This window comes from Geotrypetes seraphini, chromosome 1, assembly GCF_902459505.1.
Source record: "Geotrypetes seraphini chromosome 1, aGeoSer1.1, whole genome shotgun sequence".
NCBI classification, from domain to species: domain Eukaryota; kingdom Metazoa; phylum Chordata; class Amphibia; order Gymnophiona; family Dermophiidae; genus Geotrypetes; species Geotrypetes seraphini.
In genome coordinates this window covers 303,664,168-303,689,026 of record NC_047084.1, presented here as the reverse complement: position 1 = coordinate 303,689,026, position 24,859 = coordinate 303,664,168, and the positions used below count along the sequence as shown (strand labels likewise).

At 39.9% G+C, this 24,859-nt stretch overlaps 1 protein-coding gene across 1 annotated transcript in view; it reads right to left on the bottom strand.

Moving 5' to 3' along the window:
• The window catches only part of LOC117365127 (dedicator of cytokinesis protein 2-like), a 1,549,644-nt gene that overhangs the window by 1,457,870 nt on the left and 66,915 nt on the right, over positions 1 to 24,859 (bottom strand). Inside the window, exon 2 of the mRNA XM_033955120.1 lies at positions 6,662 to 6,745. Coding sequence (XP_033811011.1) covers positions 6,662 to 6,745 — 84 coding nt within the window. The remainder of the gene's footprint in view (positions 1 to 6,661; positions 6,746 to 24,859) is intronic.

The window sequence follows — 24,859 nt, the reverse complement described above, 5'->3', positions numbered from 1 at the left end:
GATGGTGCTGCCCAGAATTACGGTGATGCTATTTTATATTTATATATATATGTATTATAAAGTGTGATTGTTTATGCTTTATATTGTCTGTGTGCTTTTCTGAGTGTCACTGATCATCCCATTTGACAGAAATAAGTGGCGGAACACCCCCTCACTGCACCTAGAAAAAAGAGCAGCCCCAAAATTGAATTTTCTTTGGCGGGAAGCCCAGCCCCTTTCTGCTTCAGAGCCATCTCTATAGCCCTTTAAAGGGCTTCAGCTCCAACATGCAACCATCGGTTCGAGCTAACATAGCCGATCTTACAGGAATGTTTTTTGCCTTTTTTGTTCTATACTTGCTAGGTACTAGAAGTTGGGGTTCAAGAGCTTTAGCATTTGAATCAATTCCAACCCACTTTATATGGGACAGAATCACAAGGTCTGAAAAACCTTCTCGCCCCTGTCGCTTCTTTCATGATTGCATGGAAACAGGTCCTTTTCTAATCCCTGTGGTTAACTCCTCCCACCATTCCTCAAGACCAATGCACAAAAGACAACGATTCCTAAAGAACTTACGACGTTCAGAGCCTTTGACTCCTTTAGAACAACACAATCTTTCTGGAGCATATCTGAACATTCGTTCAGTCAGGAATAAAGCACAATTGGTCAAAGGCTGGCTGGAAGAAACCTGGACATATTACTTTTAACTGAAACTTGGCTGATCTCTGATCAGGATATTATCATAGGTGATTTATTACCTCAGATTATAAAATGATCCCTTTATCAAGAAACTCAAAAAGAGAAGGTGGCTTAGCAATAATTATGCGAGATAATTTTGAGTTTCAAGTGTTAGATTTCAAATTAACCAATGATCTGGAAATTCTCACTTGTAAAATATCTAAAGAAAATTGTAAAGATAATTTGATTGTCACAATATTATATATTCCCCTAACTAATGGCAGCTAGCAAAAGAGGAATTTTATGAATTCCTCCTTGCAAACTCTGTAGCTGGTGCCTATAGATTTTTAGCTGGTGATGTTAATTTACACCTCGAACAAGAAGATAACTCCAACTTAACAGATCTACTTTCCTTCTTTACATCATTGGGGTTTTCCAAACCACCTCCGACTAAAACCCATCAGAAAGGTCACCACTTAGATCTGATTACATTTCTTTCCTTTTTTTTTTTTCATTATCTTTTTATTAATTTCCAGTATTTCACAAGAATCCTCTTGTTCAGGAAAAACAGAATGCAAATAGATAACTCATACATTTTGCCCTTTAAAAGAACATCAAATATTTAAGAAAATAAAACATCTTCCTCAGACCTCAAAATTTATGAGAGATACTAAAGAGTGAAAGAAGACTCAAATTAAAGAAATAGCTTAAAGGAAATAGGCAAGGCAGTTAATTCTCTAATTAACACAACTGTTCACTGCTGATCTTTCCCCCGTACTAGGGTCTTCATGTCCAGAAAAGACCTTAGCTGGTCTGGAATGAAAAAAAAACAACATATTTAACACCTAGAAATTTGACTAAGCATTTATATGGGTAAGCAAGAAGAAAAGTTGCTCCTAAAGCTAAGGTTTCATTTTGCATTGTAAGAAATAGTTTCCTACGCTCCTGTGTAGTTCTGGTGACGTCAGGAAACAGTCAAACTTTTTCCCCATAAAACATGGATTGAGAATTACGAAAAAAAACAATTTCATAATAGCATTCAAGTCTTGTTCAAAGACAAAAGATATTAACAAGGTAGCTCTTTCTGTGTTCTCGGAGAATGTGGATTCAAGCAGATCTGGTGACTAACTCTGGCTGCATCTGAGGAGTACCGTAGTTCCTGCATTTTTCTTTATAGGCAAATAAAATATTCAATTAATTGGAGGAATATGTTGAGATGAAAACTTCAATATTTCAGTCAGATATTTTTTTAAAATATAAATTTGGAGCTACTCCAAAGGATTTAGGAAAATTTAATATTTGAATATTCAGTCTACGGTTGTAGTTTTCCAGTTGTTCCATTGGGTCAAACTTGCTCTTTCTTTTACTAAATTGTTTGTAACAGCCAGGACCTCCACAACACTATTTAATTTGTTCAATCTCTTTATTAAGTTCTTCCTTATCATTTTTAACTGACTGCCCAAGCTCGTCTACAGTACTCACAAGAGATGCAATTGGCTTTGAAGATCCTGTTACAGCGGAATTCAGGAGGGAGATACAAGATGGCGGCAGCAGGTAGCAGCGGTTTTAGCGCCTGAATCCGCTCTGCTTTTTTCCTCATTTCTCAACAATGCCGCACTCGAAGCGTAATGGCCGACCCCATTGTGACCAAAACATCTATCCCTCTACAACACTTGATTTTGGATTTCACCGCTGCCCCTGTAATATCTCAACAATCGCCTGGAGTTACACCCAGGCATGCTTCCCCTGGAGAAGTGGTTGGAGACTTAGGGTTTGAGACTTCGCTCTCTCCTCAAGGCACTGCTCCACCGCCGCACCTTGCCAAAGCCACAGTCTTGCTGGAAGTGCCCTGTCCTGAGATGGAGTCAGGGGAAAACCCAGATCAAAGGGCTGGACTTGCGACATCATCAACTCGGCAGGGAGAATCGAATGCCAGCTTGAATGCTGACCCGGGAACATCAAGACCAGCGGTGAGTACTCTTGAGGCAATTTGGGAAGCCCTCGAGAGATTACATTTATTTCCAATGTTTCAATTACTCCCAGTGTAAGTTTTAAAGGTGAAACTTGGACCAATACTCCTTGGTCGGACCATCTTTTATGTAATTATGAACTATGCTGGATTAAAATACAACTCAAAACGAAACCAGGAAACAATTTCAAAGAGAAAACTTTTTGCACAAGAGGACAACTGAGCCCGGTAGAATTCTGGATGCATTATAGCCTAATATCTAACTCAGTTTTTGATCCAAATTTCATTTTAGGATAGAAAAACTTTAGCAACCAGGTCTTAAATGACATTGCACCTTTGAAAGAATGTAGGAAAAGACAATGCATATCAGACAGCTGGTACGATACTGACTTAATGGTTTTAAAGCGAGGATTACATAAATTGGAAAGAATATGGTGTAAATCAGGGAAAGATGAAGACAGACATTTGGCGACAAGGTTAAAGTATATAAAAGAATGATGAAAGAAAAGCGTTGCAAACATTACTCTCAAAAAATTAATTCTCCTACCTTAAATAGTAAAGAACTTCTCAGAATAGTCAACTCTTTGTTTGATATTGATTTACATAAACATTCTAATACAGATTTTCCACCTTCGGCTGTGAATCTAACTGACTATTTTGTTACAAAAATTAATACTTTGAGATCGTCTCTTGTAGGTTCAAGCTTAGATTTACCAATCACTTTAATTCATTTAGGAAAAGAAAGTTCAGCTGTTGATATGATCCGGAATCATTTTGAAAATCCAGACTGGAACCAATTCCTCAAGCTGTATTCAAAATATGTAAAATCCAATTGCCTGTTGAATAACTATCCACCGACTATTATGAAATCAGCCCCTATCCCCTTCAAGGCTGAACTCTTTAATTCGGTTTCTTTTTGCATGTGTACAAGCACATTTCCGGTGGAACTTGGTCATATCCTTGTGACTCCTATTATTAAAAATTCTAAGGAGTCTGTTTCCTTGACTGCCAACTACAGACCTATTGCCAACATACCATTTTTTCATAAACTAATGGAAGGACTGGTTAACCTTCATGCAATATTTAGATAAGTTCAACATCCTACATGACTCTCAGTCTGGTTTTCGTACAAATCATAGTACTGAAACAATTTTAGCTTCTGTGACTGATCATCTTTTCCATCTGCTTTCCCTGGGAAAAAGTGCACTAGTACTGCAGTTCAAACTGAGCAGGGCCTTTGACCTTGTTGATCATGACATTTTGCTCAGATTTCTTGATTCCATTGGCATTTCCAGACAGGTACTAAATTGGTTTACAGGTTTCTTAAAAAAAACAAATTTACCAGGTTTACAGCAAAGGAACTTTCTCTCAGGCTTGGTGTAATCCCTGCGGAGTTCCACAGGGCTCCCCACTCTCCCCTTCACTTTTCAATGTCTACTGTATATGGCACCATTGGGAAATATGTTATCCAATTTAAAACTGAAATCATATATGTACACGGATGACATTACAATTATTATTCCCATAACCTCACTGACTCAAGAGACGGAACAATTCATCTCATCTGTCCTTACTAAGGAAGAACAATGGACTACGCAATTTAAATTAAAACTGAATTTGGATAAAACTACGGGCCTGTTTTACAAAGCCGCACTAGTGGCTGCAGCGTAGTAACAGCCCCGAAGCCCATAGAGATTTAAAGGACTTCGGGGCTGTTGCCGTGCGGCTTTGTAAAACAGTCCCTAAGTTCTTTATGGCAAGTCCTAATAACAAGATCACAAATACCTCTTTGAGATTAAATGGGTCAGACCACCCAATTAATTCTACCATCAAAATCCTGGGTGTCATCTTGGACCGAAGCCTGACTTTTGAAGACCACACTGACTCTCAGGTTAAAAAATGTTTTTTCACTTTGTGGAAACTTCGTACCATTAAACACTATTTTAACTTCTTCTCTTTTCGACTGCTGGATCAATCTTTGATCTTAAGTATCTTAGACTATTGAAATATTATATACTTGGGATCTTTTAAGAAAACCATCAAATGACTGAGAATCATTCAGAACGCTGCAGTCCATCTCATCTACGGTCTCAAGAAATCCGATCATGAAAACCCATATTACATAAAACTACACTGGCTGCTCCATGGAAGCAAGGGTTTTTTAAAGTTTGCTTGCCTTTGCTTCAAAAACATAACAGGTTCATCCCCAATCTATCTATCTCATCATTTCGACTTTCCAGGCACAACTTGTACACGTAGTGCCTACTTGTTCGCTTTCCCATCTTTGAAGGGCTGTATCTACAAGAGATTCCTCGATAGAACATTATCATTCCAAGCAGGCAAATGGAATAAACATTTAACCATCTTTATCTCAAACGCTCTTTCTTACCAAACTTTTAGGAATTAAAACTTACCTCTTTGACAAATTTCTCTGACTCCATTTCTACCATGATGTACTTCTAAAACACTTCCAGGAAAAATTGATTAATCTTGCCATGTTAATGTAATTTTAAAAGTTTTTTTGTAATAACGCTGTCTGTATACAGTCTCTTCCTCTGTATACAGTCTCTTCCTCTGTAAACCACTCTGAACTGTTTGTGGTATTGCGGTATATAAAAATGAAGTTATTATTATTATTATTGTTCTAGTGATTTACATATGCAATCGACTTGCAACTTTTGGTGCATATTTTATACAACTACCCTCCACATAGCAGAATACCACCACTAGATTGACCCTCTCTCATCCTTTAATCCAGCCCCCAATTATTTGGATAGTATTGGGCTGTTAGCCATGCATTGCCAGTACATAAACATCATTTTCTCCATGTATTTTAGAAAAGGCTCTACACTGGCAGTTCCAATTTTAATTTTTTTTTTACTCTTAAGTCAAAATTTATTTAAATTTTAAATGCAAATATACAATACCAAACAAGATGAAACAAGAATAACAGCAACAATTCAAAAATAAATAAATAAATGTATTTAAGGCAGCAGGGTAACAAGTAACAACCAGCTCCAGGGGGAAAAATAACGGAGAAAGATACGTCACTATAGGACGCCATTTAAGCAATTTAGTTCAATAAGTTTTATTGATTTAGAGTAGAGTAACAAACAGAACAGGATCACTCATAAAATACATTGTAACAAAGATCATTGTCACATACAAAAGTTACATCAACAAATATCAGTATGAATGTTAACAGTCATAAAAAGAGTAAATATAAAAAAGTAATGGTAAGAACTAAAAAATAATAAAAGTAAATGCAATATTAGTAATATTTTCCTTTTGTTATTCTCCTTGTTTTAATGTACATCCATGTTGTACATCTCTGGGTTCAGCAAACAGTTAGGCTGGGATTCAGTATAGGGCGTCCATTCTCAGAAGCCGCCTAAGCAGTTTTTGAGAATTGCACACGGGTGTCCTATACAGAATCACCCTAAGCCGCCTAACCACTACTCTAACCGGTGCCCATATTACAGGCATCGGCTAGAGAATCATGTTGCTGCTGAACTGATGGCGGCAAGGGATGTCCCTCCTGCCGGGACCCCCGAAGCTGGCCATCCTACCCTTGAATGTCTGTGGAAGGAGAAGTGCCCAATTCTTCCTGCTGCCACCCCGCTGACACATCCCCTGGCAGGAGGGATGCATAGTCCCTCCTGCTGGACACTCCCCCACCCCACTGTAATGACTTGCAGGAGGGATTCCCAGTCCCTAATTCTGGACACACCCCACCCCTCCCCTGTAATGACTGTGGCAGGAGGGATGCCCTGTCCTTCCTGCCGGACACCCCCACCCCTCCATAATGACCACAGCAGGAGGGATGCCCAAGTCCCTCCTGCCGGACACCCCCCCTGTAATGACTGTGCCTAGGAGGGACCCCCCACCCCCCAGCAAGGTAAATGCTCTGACGCTCGTAGAATTCCTATGGGCATCAGAGCACTTACCTCACCGACCTGCCATAATAGATGGGGAATGTTATTAAAATAATTAAGGATGTTTTAACATACAAGAAATAAGAAGAGGCCTTCTTACCTTCACACATCTGCAAGATATGGACCACGTCCCCAATCTGAAGTGAGAGATGGTGGTCCTTGGTGCCAGTAAAGTTCCATAATGCTGCAATCAAGTGGAAAGAAAAAGAGGGTAAATAAGTCTCAAATTAATGGAAGTAATTTGACAACTGTGCATGGGCATAAAAAGTACACGTATGCTTTTTCCTGTGTAGGCTTTGGCAAATTTTCAAAATTTAAGTCTGCCTGTACTGCTGCTTTGAAAATTATGCCAGGAAATTTAGGCATTTACGTACATTACATGCACAATATTACAAGTTTCAAGTTTAATAAAAATTTGATATACCCACCTATCAGTCTTCTGTGCGGTTTGTACATAAATAGTAAAATAGGGTAACATACATTAAAACATACAGGACCTACTGGAACGATAGGATTAAGGTAAAGAACTACATTATGAAATAGGAAAGAGAGCCATATAGGGGAAATACAAAATTAAACAGTGTGCAATCCTCCCTCAGCAGGATAAACCATTCAAAACAGAACAGACCAACTTGTGACGTTCTTCAATTTTCTTTATTCAAAAACTTTTCTTTTTTTCTTATCATTCTTGCTCCAATGCTCAAATGCCCGATGGGACCCGTTTCACCAAACTGGCTTTATCAAGGGTTCCAGCAAGGAGCACTATACAATATAATAAATTAAATTAAAGAATTAATATACATATTATCATAAATTTATGTAACATCCTGAAAAACTGCATTTTAACTAATAAAGTTTAAATAATGATCAAGAATGAAAAAATAATTTATATTGAATGTGCAAAAATGCAAATCCCATATAAATATTTATTTAAATTAATCTATTACTTATCATTCAAATTCATTTATTACTCATAAATCAATACATGCCTTCATGATTACGTCATTACATTTCTCAATGAATATTCAATAAATACCTCTACTATGAACCCTGACATTAGTGACAACATCTTTAGAAACTTAAAGAGTGTGATCAATACAGAATTAAATAGTTCAATTTTGACAGAATATTGCAAGGTTGAAAGAATCCCTAGGGGTTTAAGAATCCTGAAGGAACCCCAAATTTTCAAGGAGGACGAAGCATTCGTTGAGAAGTGGAAAAGAATCTTAAATAAGTGCTCTTTAGACTTAATGGTCCTGATTATCGAGAAAAGCAGTGTGGTTCTAAATGAACAGAGAATCAAGGCAGATCAAGAAATTCAAAAGTTTAAAGATTCTCTATCACCTGAACAATTTGATTTACAAATGAAGGACATTAACGCCAAGCTAGATGCACATCGGGAGTCTATAAAAAGAAACAAAATTAGAAAATTCAAACGAGACGAATGGGACTATGCCAATAATTCTGTATACAATTGGTCAAATAAGAGAACAAAGTTATCAACTGATGACCAGTCTTTAAGCATCAGTGGTCCTGTTTCGAAAGAAAAGTTTTTGAATAAAGAAAATTGAAAAACGTCACAAGTTGGTCTGTTCTGTTTTGAATGGTTTATCCTGCTGAGTGAGGATTGCACACTGTTTGAGTTGTTCAACTTACCTCACTTCCTATCTTCAAGAACCTCTTTTGAAATACAAAATTACCCACAGTAACGCCAAGATCTTTTTCTTGAGTTCTGAGTTAGGGGTCATCAACCAAGAAAAAGATCTTAGAGTCATGGTGTCCAATAGTCAGAAAATGATGAGGGGTCGATATTCAAAGTGATTTACAGTAAATGGCCAGAAATGGCTCCTGTGTGTTTAAATCATTTATCTGGGGCTAAGTCGCATATTCAGCGGCACTTAACCAGAGAATGCCACCAAAAATATCCGGTTACTGCCCTAACCAAAAACAGCTATTTTGAGGGTGTTCTGGGGGTAAAGTCAGCCCTTAACTGGCTAAGATGACTATATAAATTATAGAAAACAATATTGTATTTTCAAACTCCAAACACAGCAACCAGGGGGTCTCAACAAAGAGAATGAATGGATGATGCTCGTCTGAGTCAGCGAAGAATGATTGGTGGTTTGAGTCACATGACTGTGGCAGTGAGGAATTATTGAAGGTTTGAGTCCCATGACCTTGCCATCAGGAAAATACAAAGGATGCCACGGCCATGTTGTTTAATAAGGCATAAACAAGTTGGAGAGAGCCTTGGAAAGGTAGGCAATGGGGAAATATATGCGGGCATTATGGATGGAAATTTGATATTATTAAGAAGTTTCTATTATAATTGTAGAGGGATTTGCCTTGAAACAGCCCCACCAGGGTGAAACATGAATTCTGGTCAGCATTGTGACCCCCCCCCCCCCCAGATATGATTCAGATAAGTTTTAGCTTTCATTATATTTTTTAAATAAATATTTTAGTGATCATCCCCCTCCTTTACAAAGCCGCACTAGCGTTTTTAGCGCCGGCTGTGGTGTTAACAACTCGGACACCCATAGAAATTCTATGAGCGTCAGAGCTGTTACCATAGCGGTCGGCGCTAAAAACGCTAGCATAGCTTTGTAAAGAAGGGGGGCATATGAATAATATTGAATGAAGAAATGAACATTTTAAGTCTGAAGAAAGATTGAATGATTTAAACTAAGGACTGATGAAGATGATCTGGTGAAATAGCGTACATCCATTGCTGTTCATTAACGGAAAATTATCTCTGAAGGTCCTTTGAGAAACATTAGGTTTATGTGGGATGAGTGCGAGTATTGTGTACAATTCTGGAGGTCACATTATCAAAAAGATGTGATGAGAGCTGAATCGGTTCAGCGAATGGCCACCAGGATGGTTTCAGGACTCAAGGATCTCCCGTATGAGGAAAGGCTAGTAAATTGCAGCTATACTCACTCGAGGAACGTAGAGAGAGGGGAGACATGATTGAGACGTTCAAATATATCACTGGCCATATCGAGGTGGAAGATGATATCTTTTTTCTTAAAGGACCCACGGCCACAAGAGGGCATCCGCTGAAAATCAGGGGCGGGAAATTTCATGGCGACACCAGGAAGTATTTCTTCACCAAAAGGGTGGTTGATCATTGGAATGAACTTCCACTGCAGTTAATTGAGGCCAGCAGCGTGCCAGATTTTAAGAAAAAATGGGCTAGGCATGTGGTATCTCTTGTGGGAAGAAGTTAGGGGGTGGGTCATTAGAGTGGGCAGACTTGATGGGCCGAGGCCCTTTTCTGCCGTCATTTTCTATGTTTTCTATGTTTCTATGAGTTGATGATTATTTATAATATGTAAATAGGACCACATAAAACACAGTCCTAACTTTATGCAGTTCTTAATCAGTTAAGTGCTGAATATCGTACTTACCTCCCCTTCCCCCCTTTTACTAAGCCACGGTAGAGGTTTCTACCACAGCCCAGAGTGCTAAATGCTCCAACGCTGCTCTGATGCGCATAGAATTCCTGAGCATCAGAGCATTTAGTGCCCCAGGCTGCGATAGAAAACTCTACCGTGTCTTAGTAAAAGAGGGCCTTAACCAGCTAATTTTTAGCTGGCTGTGTATGCCTAAATATTCAATAATGGAGCTAGGTCATGGTCCAGCATTGAATATCTAGGGATGAAGCCATTGGTGCTCAGCAAAACACTGAGCAGCACCAACTAAATATCTACCCCTCAGCTCACGGCACAATGCAATTGTTGCATCACACTTATTTGGACTTGTTCATAATCCATGTGTTTCTCCATAGAACCCATAAGGATCCCTGAGGAAGACAATATTATCAAAACACAGACCATGTTGGGTCTACATCTCCCAGAGGACTGGGTCCTTGTTGTTTTTATGTGGATTACGAAGTTTATTTTTAATAAAAGTCTTCATCTTGGATATTAATTCGCCACAGAATCTTTGCTTTCTGCTATGTTAGGCCCATAAATGTGTGCCCTATTTTCAGCCAAACTTAGGAGAACTTAAAAGTTATGCTTGTGAATTTAAGTTGGTCATTCATTCGCCTAGATTTATGAGCTAATTTATGAGACTAGTGTTGAAAATCAGTGGTAAATTCCTAACTTATTTTCCCTGCTCTAAATGCACTTCTGTTACCACCCACTTTCTACGCTCCTAAATTTAAGAGTTTAGTGAAATTTTGAGTAAAAATGTATACACTCAGCCCTAGTCAGTTTTCAAAAAGCCCAATTTATATGCATAATTTTTAACTAATTTATATGCATAATTTTTATGCATAAATATGCAATTTTTAACAATTTATATGCATAATTTTAACTAATTTATATGCATAATTTAACTAATGCATAATTTTTAACTAATTCAAAAACACGGCCATGATCCACTTCTGGTAGGAATCTTGGACTAGGTGCCTACAGGGCAGGATTAACCAATAGGCCAAGTAGGCATGTGCCTAGGGCCCAAAATGGTCAGGGGGGCCCGATGAAGGAGGGCATCAATATTGTTTTTTCCAAATGGCGATGGGCCCCTCCAGCATCGATCGGCAATGTGGGCCCCACTCCGATCGGCAACGCAGCCCCCCCCCCCCCATCGACAGAAAGTAAGACAAGCAAGCAACACGGGTAAGAAAGGCAACGGGAACTGTACCTCATCTCTCCCCCAACCCCCAAACACCCACATGCCCAGATTCTTGAACTAGAACTGATTTTCTAGGTGCCGATAGGCACCAATACCTCTGTTAAAAATGCCATCTAAATGGTGTTTATAATAGAGATTTGAGGCGCATGCAGGTGCCTAGAAATTTGACACTAGAATCATGCCTACATAGGATCTTTAGGCCACTGAATGCCAAAGTGCTCATTCAGCCTTCCTTGAACTCATAAACCCCCCTATCCACTCACTTTGCTTCTTCAACATTCATAATCCCCTTCCATTCATTATATTTTATCCACTCATTAATCCCTTTACCACTCCTAACCCTCATCAGTTTACTTATTCAATCAGCCTTCCGCCAGTCATCGCCCCCACCAACTCACTCAGCCCTGCCCTTATCACTACTCTATTCACTCATAAACTCACACACCTACCATTGTAATCTCTACCCACTGACTCAGCCCTCCTGATTTTCAATACCCCTTCATCCACTCACTTATTCTAACATACATAAGAATAACCTTACTGGGTCAGACCAATAGTCCATTTAGCCTAATAGCTCACCTTCACAGTGGCCAATCCAGGTCACTGGTACCTGGCAAAAACCCAGATAGTAGCAACATTCCACGCTATCAATCCAGGGTAAGCAGTGGCTTCCCCCATGTCAGTCTCAATAACAAATTATGGACTTTTCCTCCAGGAAATTGTCCAAACCTTTCTTAAAACCAACTACGTTAACCACTCTTACCACAACCTCTGGCAACATGTTTCAGAGCTTAACTATTCTCTGAGTGAAAAAATATTTCCTCCTATTGGTTTTAAAAGTATTTCCCTGTAATTTCATTGAGTATCCCCTAGTCTTTGTAATTTTTGATGGAATTAAAAAAAAAAATCTGTCTACTTGTACCCATTCTACATCACTCAGGATTTTGTAGACTTCAATCATATCTCTGCTTAGCCATCTCTTTTCCAAGCTGAAGAGCCCTAACCTCTTTAGTCTTTCCTCATACAGGAGGAGTTCCATCCCCTTTATCATCCTGGCCACTGTTCTTTTAACCGTATCTAGTTCTGCTATATCTTTTTTGAGCTAAGGCAACCAGAATTGAATGCAAGGTGACTCAAGGTGAGGTTGCACCATGGAGCAATACAGCAACATTATCACATTCTTAGGGCTCTTTTTACTAAGGTGCGCTAGCAGTTTTAGCGCGCGCTTAGCGTGCACTACAATGCCACGCACACTAAACGCTAAAGCCTCCTTAGAGCTTGCATTAGTATTTTTCATTTAGCGCATGGTTTTCGCGTGCTAAAAACGCTAGCGCACCTTAGTAAAAGGAGCCCTTAGGGCTCCTTTTATCAAGCCGCGCGTGACTTTTCATCACGCGTTAGTACCTGCGCTGGCCTAAAAACTAACGCCCGCTCAAGGGAGGCGTAAGCGGCTAGCACGGCCGGCGATTTAGCGTGCGGTATTACGCACGTTAAACCGCTAGCATGGCTTGATAAAAGGAGCCCTTAGTCTTGTTAACCATCCCTTTTATAATAATCATGCCTTCCTCCACAAAACACATTTTGAGAAAACTTTAAGCATGTGCTTTTCAACTTTTTTATGTTGTTTCATTTTAATCAGCAGTCTTTCATTTTTAGTTTACCCTGCATTCTTTCTCTTTATTGAATACTAGCTGATGCCCCGGCGTTGCACGGGTATTTAATTATAGCAATAACACTGTAAATGGATTCAAATAAAGATACTTTATAGTGGTGAATGAAATTATTTTTTTACAGCTTAATAAAAAGTACAATATTCAAATTATAATGTGAAATATTTGACAAAATGAATACAATACAACTAACGCAAAACGTGATTATAAACAACATTTTTAGTTTCACCTCCTGGAGCAAGAACATATAAATTCTTGGGTGAACCCACCCTTGAGCAAGCAACATAGAGTTGTGGGCCGTGAGACCCCCAGAACATATCACTCCAGGTAGTGAGGGATCTGCATACCAAGTTTTGTTCAAATCGGTCAAGCCGTTTTTGAATTACTGTGAGAATGGCAGCTTTTTACATTTTTTCCATTGACATGAATGGGTGAAATCTGATTTTCTGTTTGTAGCTCCGCCCATGTGTGCAGGTGGGCCGCGAGACCCCCAGAACATATCACCCCAGGTAGTGAGGGATCTGCATACCAAGTTTCGTTCAAATCGGTCAAGCCGTTTTTGAATTACTGTGAGAATGGCAGCTTTTTACATTTTTTCCATTGACATGAATGGGTGAAATCTGATTTTATGTTTGTAGCTCCGCCCACGTGTGCAGGTGGACCGCGAGACCCCCAGAACATATCATCCCAGGTAGTGAGGGATCTGCATATCAAGTTTCGTTCAAATCGGTCAAGCCGTGATCGCGGCACATACACACACACATACACACATACATACCTCCGATTTTATATATATAGATTTCTATACTGCTTGTAATAACTTGACAATCAATTCAAAGCGGTTAACAGTTAATCATCCATAAATTAGGATCTATAAACTAAAATTCAATTACAATAAAATCAACTGTAATTTTGGAAAGAACGTATGGTGAACATCCATAATACATTTTCAATATGAACAATAGAATATCCCTTCTAATGCTGCATAAATGATAAAGCATTCTACTTCTGGAACCTCCCCTGTGACTGGTGATATTATATCTGCTAAAGTAGTCTGTAAATAGTGTTGTGTTTAGTTTTTTCTTGAATTACTGACACCTGTTTACATTCTTAGCTCCTTAAGTAAGTCATTTCACCACACTGACTCATGGCCCAAACACAGGAACTGCGGTGAAATGTATTTGTGCAACCTGGTGAGCATTGAGGTTCTGATAGGTGTCAGACCTTGAATGTCTGCCACACGATCTTGAATTTCACCCTGCTCTCAATTGGGTGTCAATGCAGCTTTTTTAGTAATGGCATGGCACTCGGCTGCCAAGATTTTCCCAGCAAAAATCTTGCCACTGTTTTATGCACTGGTTGGATTTGTCTGATCATACTCTTGGGTAGTCCCAGCAGGGCGGCATTACACTAATCAAAGACAGAGAGAACTTATGAGATAACAACACTGGTCATTGCCTGAAAGAAAAGATATGGTTTCAGACCTCTAATCCAGTACAATTTTCCATAAGTATTTTTTACAATGTGCTTGACCTGAGCTGACATATCAAGACATGTCCAACCATATCCCCAGGTTTCTCATCCCATCTATGGAAAACTCAACTAAGTTAAAAACATAAAACTGTGGATGATGATGTTCTAAAAAAATGATTTATTTATTCCTTCTTCCAAAAAACACAAATATATGCAAATATAATAGTCAACATGTGTAGTCTTCCATTTTTTGCTTCTCGAAACTCTACTAAGTTTCCATGCAGTGTTAACTGATATCTAGGATTCTTCCCTGCCCATTTATTAATGAGCAATAATTCAATTTTTTTCTTTATTTGCTACCAGTCCATTGGACTTAAACCATCCAAATATTTTCTCCAGTCAGTGGCGTACCAAGGGGGGGAGGGGGTGGGGCAGTCCACCCCGGGTGCAGCCTTAGTGGGGTACACAGCTGGCCAGGTCCGGAAAATGGTCGATCGCCAAGGCAAAGTGAGTCTATCACGGAGCACAGTGGCAGCAGTGGCTTGGTGGAGGGCAGGTAGGGAGAAAGAAAGAAAGGGGGCAGGCAGGGAGACAGAAGGGAAACAGAAAAAAGAAAGGGGGAATGAAGAGAGAAAAAAGAAAGGGAGGCAGGGAGAGAGGAAGAAAAAGTTGGGGGAGGGAATGAGGTCTGGAGGAGAGGAAGCATACAGTCAGAAGAAGAAAGTACAACCAGAGACTCATGAAATCACCAGACAAGGTGGACATTTACTCTGCAGGCTATTACAGTGCTTTTATGCCTTACAGTTTTTGTGTATATGCAGGAGTGTTTTGTAGAAGTGGAGATTTTTGCCAAATGAAGCAGAACTGAGGCTTTTTGTCCACTTCTTTTTTCTTTTTTTCTGTTTTGGTTGTGTTCTCCTGCTGGCTTAACACCTGTGCTGTATGAGTGTGTGTGAAAGGACTTTTAGAGTTGTAGAGGTTGTACCATTTTTCCATATGGGGTTTTGTATGAATGGCATAGTGACTAAAATTACACCAGGTGTACACCTGGCTGGGCCTCCACGTATACGGATCGCCAGACTTGATGGACCGAAGGTCTGATGGGGACAGACTTAAAGATCTCAATATGTATACTTTGGAGGAAAGGCAGGAGAGGGTCTCTAAGTTCTCCTGGAGTTAGCATACATTATGTCAAGGGTGCAGCTTTATGGAAACAAAGAGTCTTCTGTTAGAAGCAGAGTTCAGAGATAATTGTAAAGCAGCTTCTAGTGTCAAGTGTAGAGCCACAGGTGGAGTAAATGACTGCCTTCAAAGTTGAAGCAGTCTGTTTTAGGAAGAAGGGGCAGAGAGAGCCATCTTGGGCCTGAAATATAGAGGAAATGCAGAAGTTTAAAGGGTGTCAGAATTCACTCCTTAATTACAGTGCACATTTTTAATAAAATTTACAATAGAATTAAACAATTTACTGAGAATTTCAAAGACATAGTTACACAAATAATTTGACCCAATTCATTTGAAATGATCTCCTTGTGATAAGCCTCAAATATTGTACCTGCTGCTTTACTGTCCTTTCCTTCAGGAGATGCTCCATTAATTCTTCCACCAGTGAAGTCAGATATCAAACCTCCTCCCTATTACCATGTTTGTGGACCTTATCCAATCCTGAGGAGCCACACCTGACTCCTCAGGTCTCTCAAATATTTTGCATCTCTAAAAAAACACCTTTGAGCTCCTAGGTATATCCTGTCTTGTCCCATTGCTTTGTCCTTTTTTCATTGTTTCCTAGTTTTACATACAGTGCTCCCCCGCAAATTTGCGGTCCGTGATTCGCAGTCCCGGTCATTCGCGATATTTTCCGACTGTGAATGACCGGGCAGAAGAGGGTAGCCAGAAAGGCAGGAGAGGGCAGCCGGAGTGCTGGCGAGTGAAGGAAATCACTCACAGTATGCTCCGACCTCCTCTTCTTGTACTAAAGTTGGGCCTCACCAATCAGGAGCTGCTTTGACATGCAGCTCCTGATTATCGGGTGAAAATCGGGGAGTACTGTACATATTTTCTTCTGTAAACAACATGACCACTTGCCCACTATTCTATTCTATATTCTATTCCACTCTAATCTCCAATCGGATTCTAGGCCGATAACAATATTTTTAAAATACTTTATTTATATTTTAAACATTTGACAAACTTTATCAGTCAAATAAAGAAAAAATACAGTGTAAACAGAAATATCCTAGAAGCATAAACTTCTTATCCAAATTAAACAAAAACATAATTATTCACAAAGTATAGTTAGTCCTCAATACTCCCTCCAATACTCCCTCCAACTATTCCGAAAACGGCTGAAAACCTGGCTTTTCTCTAACATCTCCTCCCCTGTCCACATCCTCCTCTATTCATATGCTCTTGTAAAGCTTTCTCCTCTCTTTCCTATATTTTTTAAACTTTGTAAACCGTGTCGAGCTCCACTTCCGTGGAGATGATGCGGTATATAAACTTAAGGCTTAGTTTAGTTTAGTTTAGTTTAGATGGCACCAGAACATATCCTCACTGAGCTTATGTTGGATCCAACAGGTTCGTGTATGAGTTACACACTGCCCTTTGGCAGAAATAAATCTAGATAACTGCTGTGCCTCATAGAAATCATTCCGACATTCTTTATACACCGTAACGCATTTACAGGGGTATCTCAGGACGAATGTTGCGCCCGACTGCAATACCTGGGGGTCTCAAAATAATAAATTGTTTCCTACTCTTCTGGATAGCACGAGATACATCAGGATACATTCTTACAACATTTGACATAAAGGAAACATCTTTATGTTTAAAGAAAAGTTTTAGCATCCAATCCCTATCTGAATCTATAGCGAACTGCACCAGCAACGTCGCTGTATCCTCAATATTCGACCTCTCTAGGAAATTAGATAAATCCAAACTATCAGCAGACAAATTCCGCTGGTTAGGATTTTGAGATTTTACTTTCCTAGGTAACTAACAGATTTTTGAGAGAGGTGGGTATGAAGTTTCTGGCACCTTCAAAACTTCAGTTAAGTACCTCTTAAACATATCATGTGCTGATACAGGAAACACTTTTAGGAAATTTATAATCTGAAGATTACATTTTTTAGTGGCATTTTCCAGCATTTCTAGCTTGAAATGAAGATTCCCACTGTCCTTAACCCAAGTTAAGGCATATGATTCAACTGCTTTTAACCTGGTCTCATGTTCGTTCACCTTAATTTCCAAACTTGATACTTTGTTCTTCACATCCAAACTGTCATATAGCTTGAGGAAAGTTGCTGGATTTGAGTTCCCAGAGAGATATGCAAATTTGATATTGTTTCCCACAACGTTTCCATTTTAAAGAACTTCGGCCTTTGCATAGGTGCAACCTCTTTCCCTGGGCCCACTGTAAAAGGCACAATACCTGTAGACACAGCAGAAATCACTTTAGTAACAAAGGAAACTCCGGTAGCCTGTTGCATTCCTGTCTCCAACTACACTGATGATGAAGAAAATGCCTCCACTATCCTCCATCTTGAGCTGTTTCCAACACTCTGCTGGGTCAGACAGAGAGCGTCCCGGGCCGGTTCCGACTTCATCTTCTCTTCCTTTGCCTCAGGGCGAATTGGACGACTATGCTCCTCTGGAGACAAGGTGGCGCCCTCGAAGGAGAAATCACACGCTTCAGCTTGCATGTCTTTCCCTCCCTCCCTCTGGTTCCTGAATTTGGGTGCCTTGCTCAACAAAGGCATCCGTGGGCCCGGTTGTTGAAACAAATTCCTTCGGGTGAACCCGGATTTTAGATTTTCTTTTGACCGTAAAGGCACTCGAAAAAATTTCAACAGGCACTCCAGCGGCGTCTCCGTATCTGCATTCAAGCCGCCATCTTTAGTAAGCGCTGCCTGATAGATCACCGCAGATAACAATATTTAAAAAAAGATACATCTAGGTGGATTACTATGGGCTCCTTTTACTAAGCTGCGATAGTGTTTTTAGCGCGTGCAGAATTTTAGCATGCGCTAAACCCGAGATATGTGGCTAGAACTAACGCCAGCTCAACGACGGCGTTAGTGTCTAGCGTGCGCGGCAATTCCGTGCATGCTAAGCGCACGCTAAAACCGCTATCGCAGCTCAGTGAAAGGAGCCCTATATTTAAAAATAGTACTGTATGTCTATCGCTATGTGTTTACTGAATGTTTGAAGTATCACACATGTTTTGCTACCCTCATGAACATACTGTTAAAAAGTGTACTTTTTCTGTTTTCCTCTGTTATTTTCCTCATAACCTTTAATAAAAATATTTGAACTAAAAAAAAAAAAAAATAATAATACACCCAAGTTCTCAGCAAATGTACAATAAATTAAAATAACAAGTTGTTAAACATTTTCAAAAGATATATGAAGAAACTTTCCATAATTCAAGGGAAGATCATCCCCAAAGTTTGGTTCCTACATATTCAAAAGATTTACTCAAAGACCTCGATTAAATATATTTACTTGTTGAATAACTGAGCTTCAAAGAATGCTGCTACCATGACTACCCTTTCCAGCAATTTCTTCAAAGCCTTCTTCAGTGAACACCGAATAGGACTATTTGCTTAGCATTTCTGCTTTTACCTTGTTCCCTTCCACACGTTTCTCCTTGTCTTGGTCTGACAGTTTCACCTTTTGCCTTCCTCTATTTTCTGACAGACCCGGAAAAAAAAAAAAGCCGCGTTTCCTCGCTTCACCACTTTAGCAATCTTCCACTTGTGCTTTTGCCGTCTCAAGAACTTTCCCCACAGTACCGCTGCATCGACACGCAGAACCCCCATCATTAAAAAAAAAAATTTATTTAATACTGCTAGACTTCAGAAAGTTTTATGGGTTCTTAGCTCTGTTTTCCTACACTGCTTTATGGCCGATTTTCTCCTTTGCCCAATTAAATGTTTCCCTGGAGATGCAACAAAGCAGCCCCTTTGTTGTCAGTGAACAGTGATAGAGTATCCAGTAATAACTCAATTGTTAGATACTACAAAGGGTGGTCCTGACTGAGTTTTCATTGCAGCTAGGCATATTCATTAACTGTTGTGTATAGCCACACAAAAGGTTTTCTTTTTCTTTTCTTTCTTTCTTTTTTAAGAATGGAAGCCAGTATCTTCATCAGTAATCACTCTCACCCCTGTGTACTGCAATGATATGCATTATAAAGCATTAGAGTAGCCTAGTCAAAGACTTGATAAAATGCAGCAGAACAAAAGCGCTGGACTTGTAAAGGCCAATTTTTTTTTTAACATTGTACCTAGACAGGAAAGGCATACGTGTGCATGTTTTGTATCTTTTTTTTATATGCTGTATACAGGCAATTATACTTCTAAGCCTTTATTAAAAAAAACAGCCTACCCTAAGCACCTATAAGACGTTACAACTGCTCTGAGGCAGGAGGAGCTTTTTGCCTGCATGTGCTAATAAAAATTGATACATACATGTGTACTTTATGTAACACATGCATAACTGCGGAACCTGACCCCACTCCACCCATTCCATGACTATGAGCATTGCAATGCATGTGCTAAATTGCCGCACACGCTAGACGCCAGCGCCAGCATTGAGCTGGCATTAGTTCTAGCCGCGTAGCGCAGGCTTAGTGCGCGCTAAAATTCTACACGCGCTAAAAACGCTATCGCAGCTTAGTAAAAGGAGCCCTTAGTGACTGAATATAGACCTGCTTTTTTGGGCAGGTCTATTGGGCCACTAGACTTGGCACTGACCGGATATGTCGCCCAACGTAGCCGGTGACTGGCCAATCCGTTGACTGGGATCTTACCCCTGTGCTAAAACAGCTGCACTGGCTCCCAGTGTCGCAAAAGGTTTGTTCTAAAATGTTATCAGTGACATATCAGAGTTTATATGGATCTGTTCCTTTGAATTTTCAATCTCTGTGGGAGGTGTATCAGCTGAGGAAGAATCTAAGATCTGAGGGCACTATGAGATTAACTTCTATGACGGACAAAACTGTCCTGCATGCTAAATCGAGAGCAGCAATGTTGTCCATGGCAGGGGTAAAATTTTGGAATTCCTTCGCTGGCATCCTGAGCAGTGGTTCCCAAACCTGTCCTGGAGGACCACCAGCCAGTCAGGTTTTCAGGATAGCCTTAATGAATATGCATACATTGTCCAATTTGACACGGACTAGAGGACATGTAATGAAGCTAAGGGGGGGACAGGTTCAGGACTAATGTCAGGAAGTTCTGCTTCACTCAGAGAGTGGTTGACGCCTGGAATGCCCTCCCAGAGGAGATTATTGCGGAATCGACCGTCCTAGGCTTCAAGAGCAAACTAGATGCATATCTCCTTAAGAGAGGCATGTAAGGATATGGTGGACTATAAATTACGACAGGTGTACACCTGGCAGGGCCTCCGCGTGTGCGGATCGCCGGACTTGATGGACCGAAGGTCTGATCCGGAGATGGCATTTCTTATGTTCTTATGTTCTTATGCATGAGAGAGATTTGCACGTAATGGAATGACAGGTATGCAAATCCGAGGTGCTGAGGCTGTAGCTTTAACCACTGCGCCACACACTCCCCTAGAAAGATGTTGAAGACACAACTGTTTGTGGAGGCTTTTCTCTGAAATTATGTTGGCAACCATATTTAATAAGATTCCTGAACTGTGATTGCTGCACTTTATTTAGTGGGTATGGTTACCTTTTAAATTCATTGAGCTTTTGACATTATTTTAAGAGGATTAAATTACTATGTAATAGTAATGTAATTTGAATGCATTTTGTAAATGTACTGTCAATGAACTACTGTGAATGTTTTAACTATTAACCGCTTAGTTATAGGCGGTTTAGAAATTTTAGAAATAAATAAATTTTCAGGGACCTGCTAATACCAGATCCTCTGAATTTTGTAGACCTCAATCATATCCTCACCGCAGCCATCTTTTTTCCAAGTTGTAGAACCCTAAACTCTTTAGCCTTTCCTCACTTGAGGAGTCCCATCCCCTTTATCATTTTAGTTGCTCTTCCTTGAACCTTTCCAAGTTCTACTTTAACTTTTTTGAGATACAGCAACCAGAAATGAATACAATACTCAAGGTGATGTTGCACCATGGAGCAATACAGAGACATTATAATATTTTTATTCTTATCTACTATCACTTTTCTAATCATTTCTAGCATCTTGTTTACTTTTTTGGCCGCTGCCACGACACATTAGGTGGATAGTTTCAGCATATTGTCTACGATGACACCTAGATTTTTTGGGGGCTGCTGACCTCTAAGGTGGACCCTAGCTTCTGGTAACTATGATTTGGATTATTCTTCCCAACGTGCTTCATAAGAACATAAGAATAGCCTCACTGGGTCAGACCTAAGGTCCATCAAGCCCAGTAGCCCGTTCTCACGGTGGCCAATCCAGGTCACTAGTACCTGGCCAAAACCCAAGGTGTAGCAATATTCCATGCTACCAATACAGGGCAAGTAGTGGCTTCCCTCACGTCTTCTTCAATAACAGACTATGGACTACATTAAATTTTATCTGTCATTTGGATAACCAGTCTTCCTATTTTCTAAGGTTCTCCTGCAATTTTTCACAGTCTGTGTATGTTTTAACAACTTTGAATAATTTTGTGTCATCTGCAAATTTAATCACCTCATATGTCATGCCAAAATCTATATTCTGGTCTCTCTTAAAATGATCCCCTTAATATAAATCATGCAGAATTGCTATCAGTTCTTTGCCAAATTCATGTTCTGTTTATTTTATTTAACACAAATATAATGAAAATCCCTGACAGGTATTAAAGACTCCTCAAAGGTCATTTAAGTAAAATACCTCTGTGATAAATACTGGGGTATTCTACCTTGCAGTTACTGCTCCAACTTTCATCAACTTCCTAGGTCCTTAAAATCCCCTAAGGCCTTTTAAACAACAGTTTTTTCATTCAAAAAAATATGCAAATCAGGTCATCTTCATTCAGAAATATAAATCATTCAGCCAACTCTAGGGGCTCCTTTTACTAAGCTGCGGTAGCATTTTTAGCGCGCACTGAAGATTAGCGCATGCTAACCCCCGCACTACGTGGAAAAAACTAACACCAGCTCTATGGAGGCATTAGCGTCTAGTGCGCGTGGCATTGTAGTGTGCGCTAAATCTGCTAGCGCAGCTTAGTAAAAGGAGCCCTAGGTCTTAGGGAATTAATTCAGGTCAATGTTGCGGGATGGAATGCTCCAGCCACCTCCCATGTAGCTTCCCTAACTTGCTACTACCACCGACTGGCAGAGCGTTGAACTCTCCACCTCGATACTAACAGGGACTTATCAAGACCTAGTCTGAGACCCAAGTTGTCTTTGCATAGGAGTTTTCCTAGGGGGATCTTCCTGGGAATGCTTCTCTTCCCTTGACGGAACATATACCCCATCACATCCAGGCTTTAAAGTTTTTCATTTCTTCCTAAAATCCACCATTCCATACTTCTAAAGTTCTGGTTGTGTATACTTTTATATAGAAACATAGAAAAAAGCGGCAGAAAAGGGCTATAGCCCACCAAGTCTGCCCATTCCAAGTATCCCCCCCCCCTGAATTTACTCCTTTAAAGATCCCACGTGAGTATCCCATTTTTTCTTAAAATCCTTCACGCTGCTGGCCTTTATCACCTGGAGTGGGAGTCTGTTCCAATGATCCACCACTCTTTCGGTGAAGAAGTACTTCCTGGAGTCGCCATGAAACTTCCCTCCCCTGATTTTCAGCGGATGCCCTCTGGTGGTCAAGGGTCCCATGTATATCCTGTTTATATTAAACCAAGCTATTTCTTTATGTACCTTTTGCATCAGACTCTCAGCATGCCCAAAATCAACAGAATATCCTTCCCCTTTGTATCAACAGCTTTGACTTTTTCCTTGCTGTCAGCAGAATGTCATTTTTTGCCTATTATTCATAGATCTTTCTGGCTAATTTTCATCATATCCCTGCTCATTACACTTTCAATCCCATTTTTTTTTTTAAATTCATAATTAATCTCTTTTATATAAGGGCCCGCAAGTTCCTTCTTTACTGGGGTTTTTACACTTAGCTGCCAGTGATTATTAATGGTTAACCCTGAACTTGCAATTTAACTGGCCAGGAACCATCTAATTGAATACCATTGTCATCATGTTTATACTGAAGGGATGACAGATACCTGCAACAGGCTTGAAACAGAGAGGATAGGACCCAAAATAGAAAAGGTTTCAATTATGCATTTGTAACTCTCTCTCTCTTTCTCCCTCCCCCCCCCCTTCCCTGCTTAAGGGTACAGCTCTAAGACAAAGAGTTTCATTTGAAACGAGGGCTATGTCCCTTGCAACTCCTGTAAATCCTGGCAGGGCTTCTCCAATAGGAGGGAGAATTTATCTCCTGAGCCATGGTACTTAGATAGAAAAAAGTCTACAGAGACAGAGCAGATAGGTTTGCTATTCCAAAATTGTAACTGTTTTTTTGTTGCAATTTCTCTGAATACAGCTGCAGCGTTCTGGGTGCGCGGTATACAGCGTCTGTGTTGTGAAGATGCCCCGGTTGTAAGACGACTGCAGCTAAGTGTGCTGTTTCTTACTTCTCCACAGTTCCCTGGGATTCTGGCTCAGTTTTCATGAATGTGTAGAATTTGCATCAGTTATTTTTGGCATGCTGGTGTTTCTCATCAACAAGGGTTTTTTTTTTCCTCCCCTACTTTTCTTCATCTGCACTGTGATTTCATATGGAAGATCTTGCTTGATTGAAGATGTTTATAAGAAGTGGATATTGTTTTGTTTTTACCAATGAAGCTGAACTGTGATTTTTCGCCACTTCTTTTGGAATTTTCTTGTTCCAGTGTGGTTATATATGTGATTGTCAACTCAGTAGGGTTTACAGTGTTGTGTGTGGGGGGTCCCTTTATGGGCATAAGTTGGTTTCTTTAGAGTGGCATGTATGCCCTTTCCTTAGTATTATTGGGTAATTTTGGCCAGATGAAGGTGAACTGAGGCCTTTTTCGCCACTTCTTTTCTTTTTCCTTTTTCCCTTTCTCTTTGGGGAGTGTGAATGTTGTTGGTTGTAAGTAAGGCATTGTAGTGTTGCTGGGTGTGTCTATCGTTTGTCCGTGTGGGGCTTGTTTTTGAGTGAATAAGTAATTGAAATCACCCATTATTATACTGTTGCCCATTTCTCCAGTTTTCCTAATCTCTGAAAACATTTCTTCATCTGTCTGCTCATTTCATCCTGGGGGATAGTAGTCTAATCAAAAGTATGCCCTATTGGAATAACCCCAGGGACCCACTATGACACTACATAGTCCACTCAACTACACTCTCACAAAGACCCACTCTCACACAATCCAGAAAAAAAAAACAAAAATTGTGGAGAAAAAGCCTCAGTTCAGCTTCATCTGGCAAAAAACTCCACTTTCAAAAATATCAGCAAGTAAGTTCCAAATAAGTGTCAATCAAGACACAGCAGTGAAGGACACAATAGTAGCCCACTTGGGAACCACCAAAAAATATT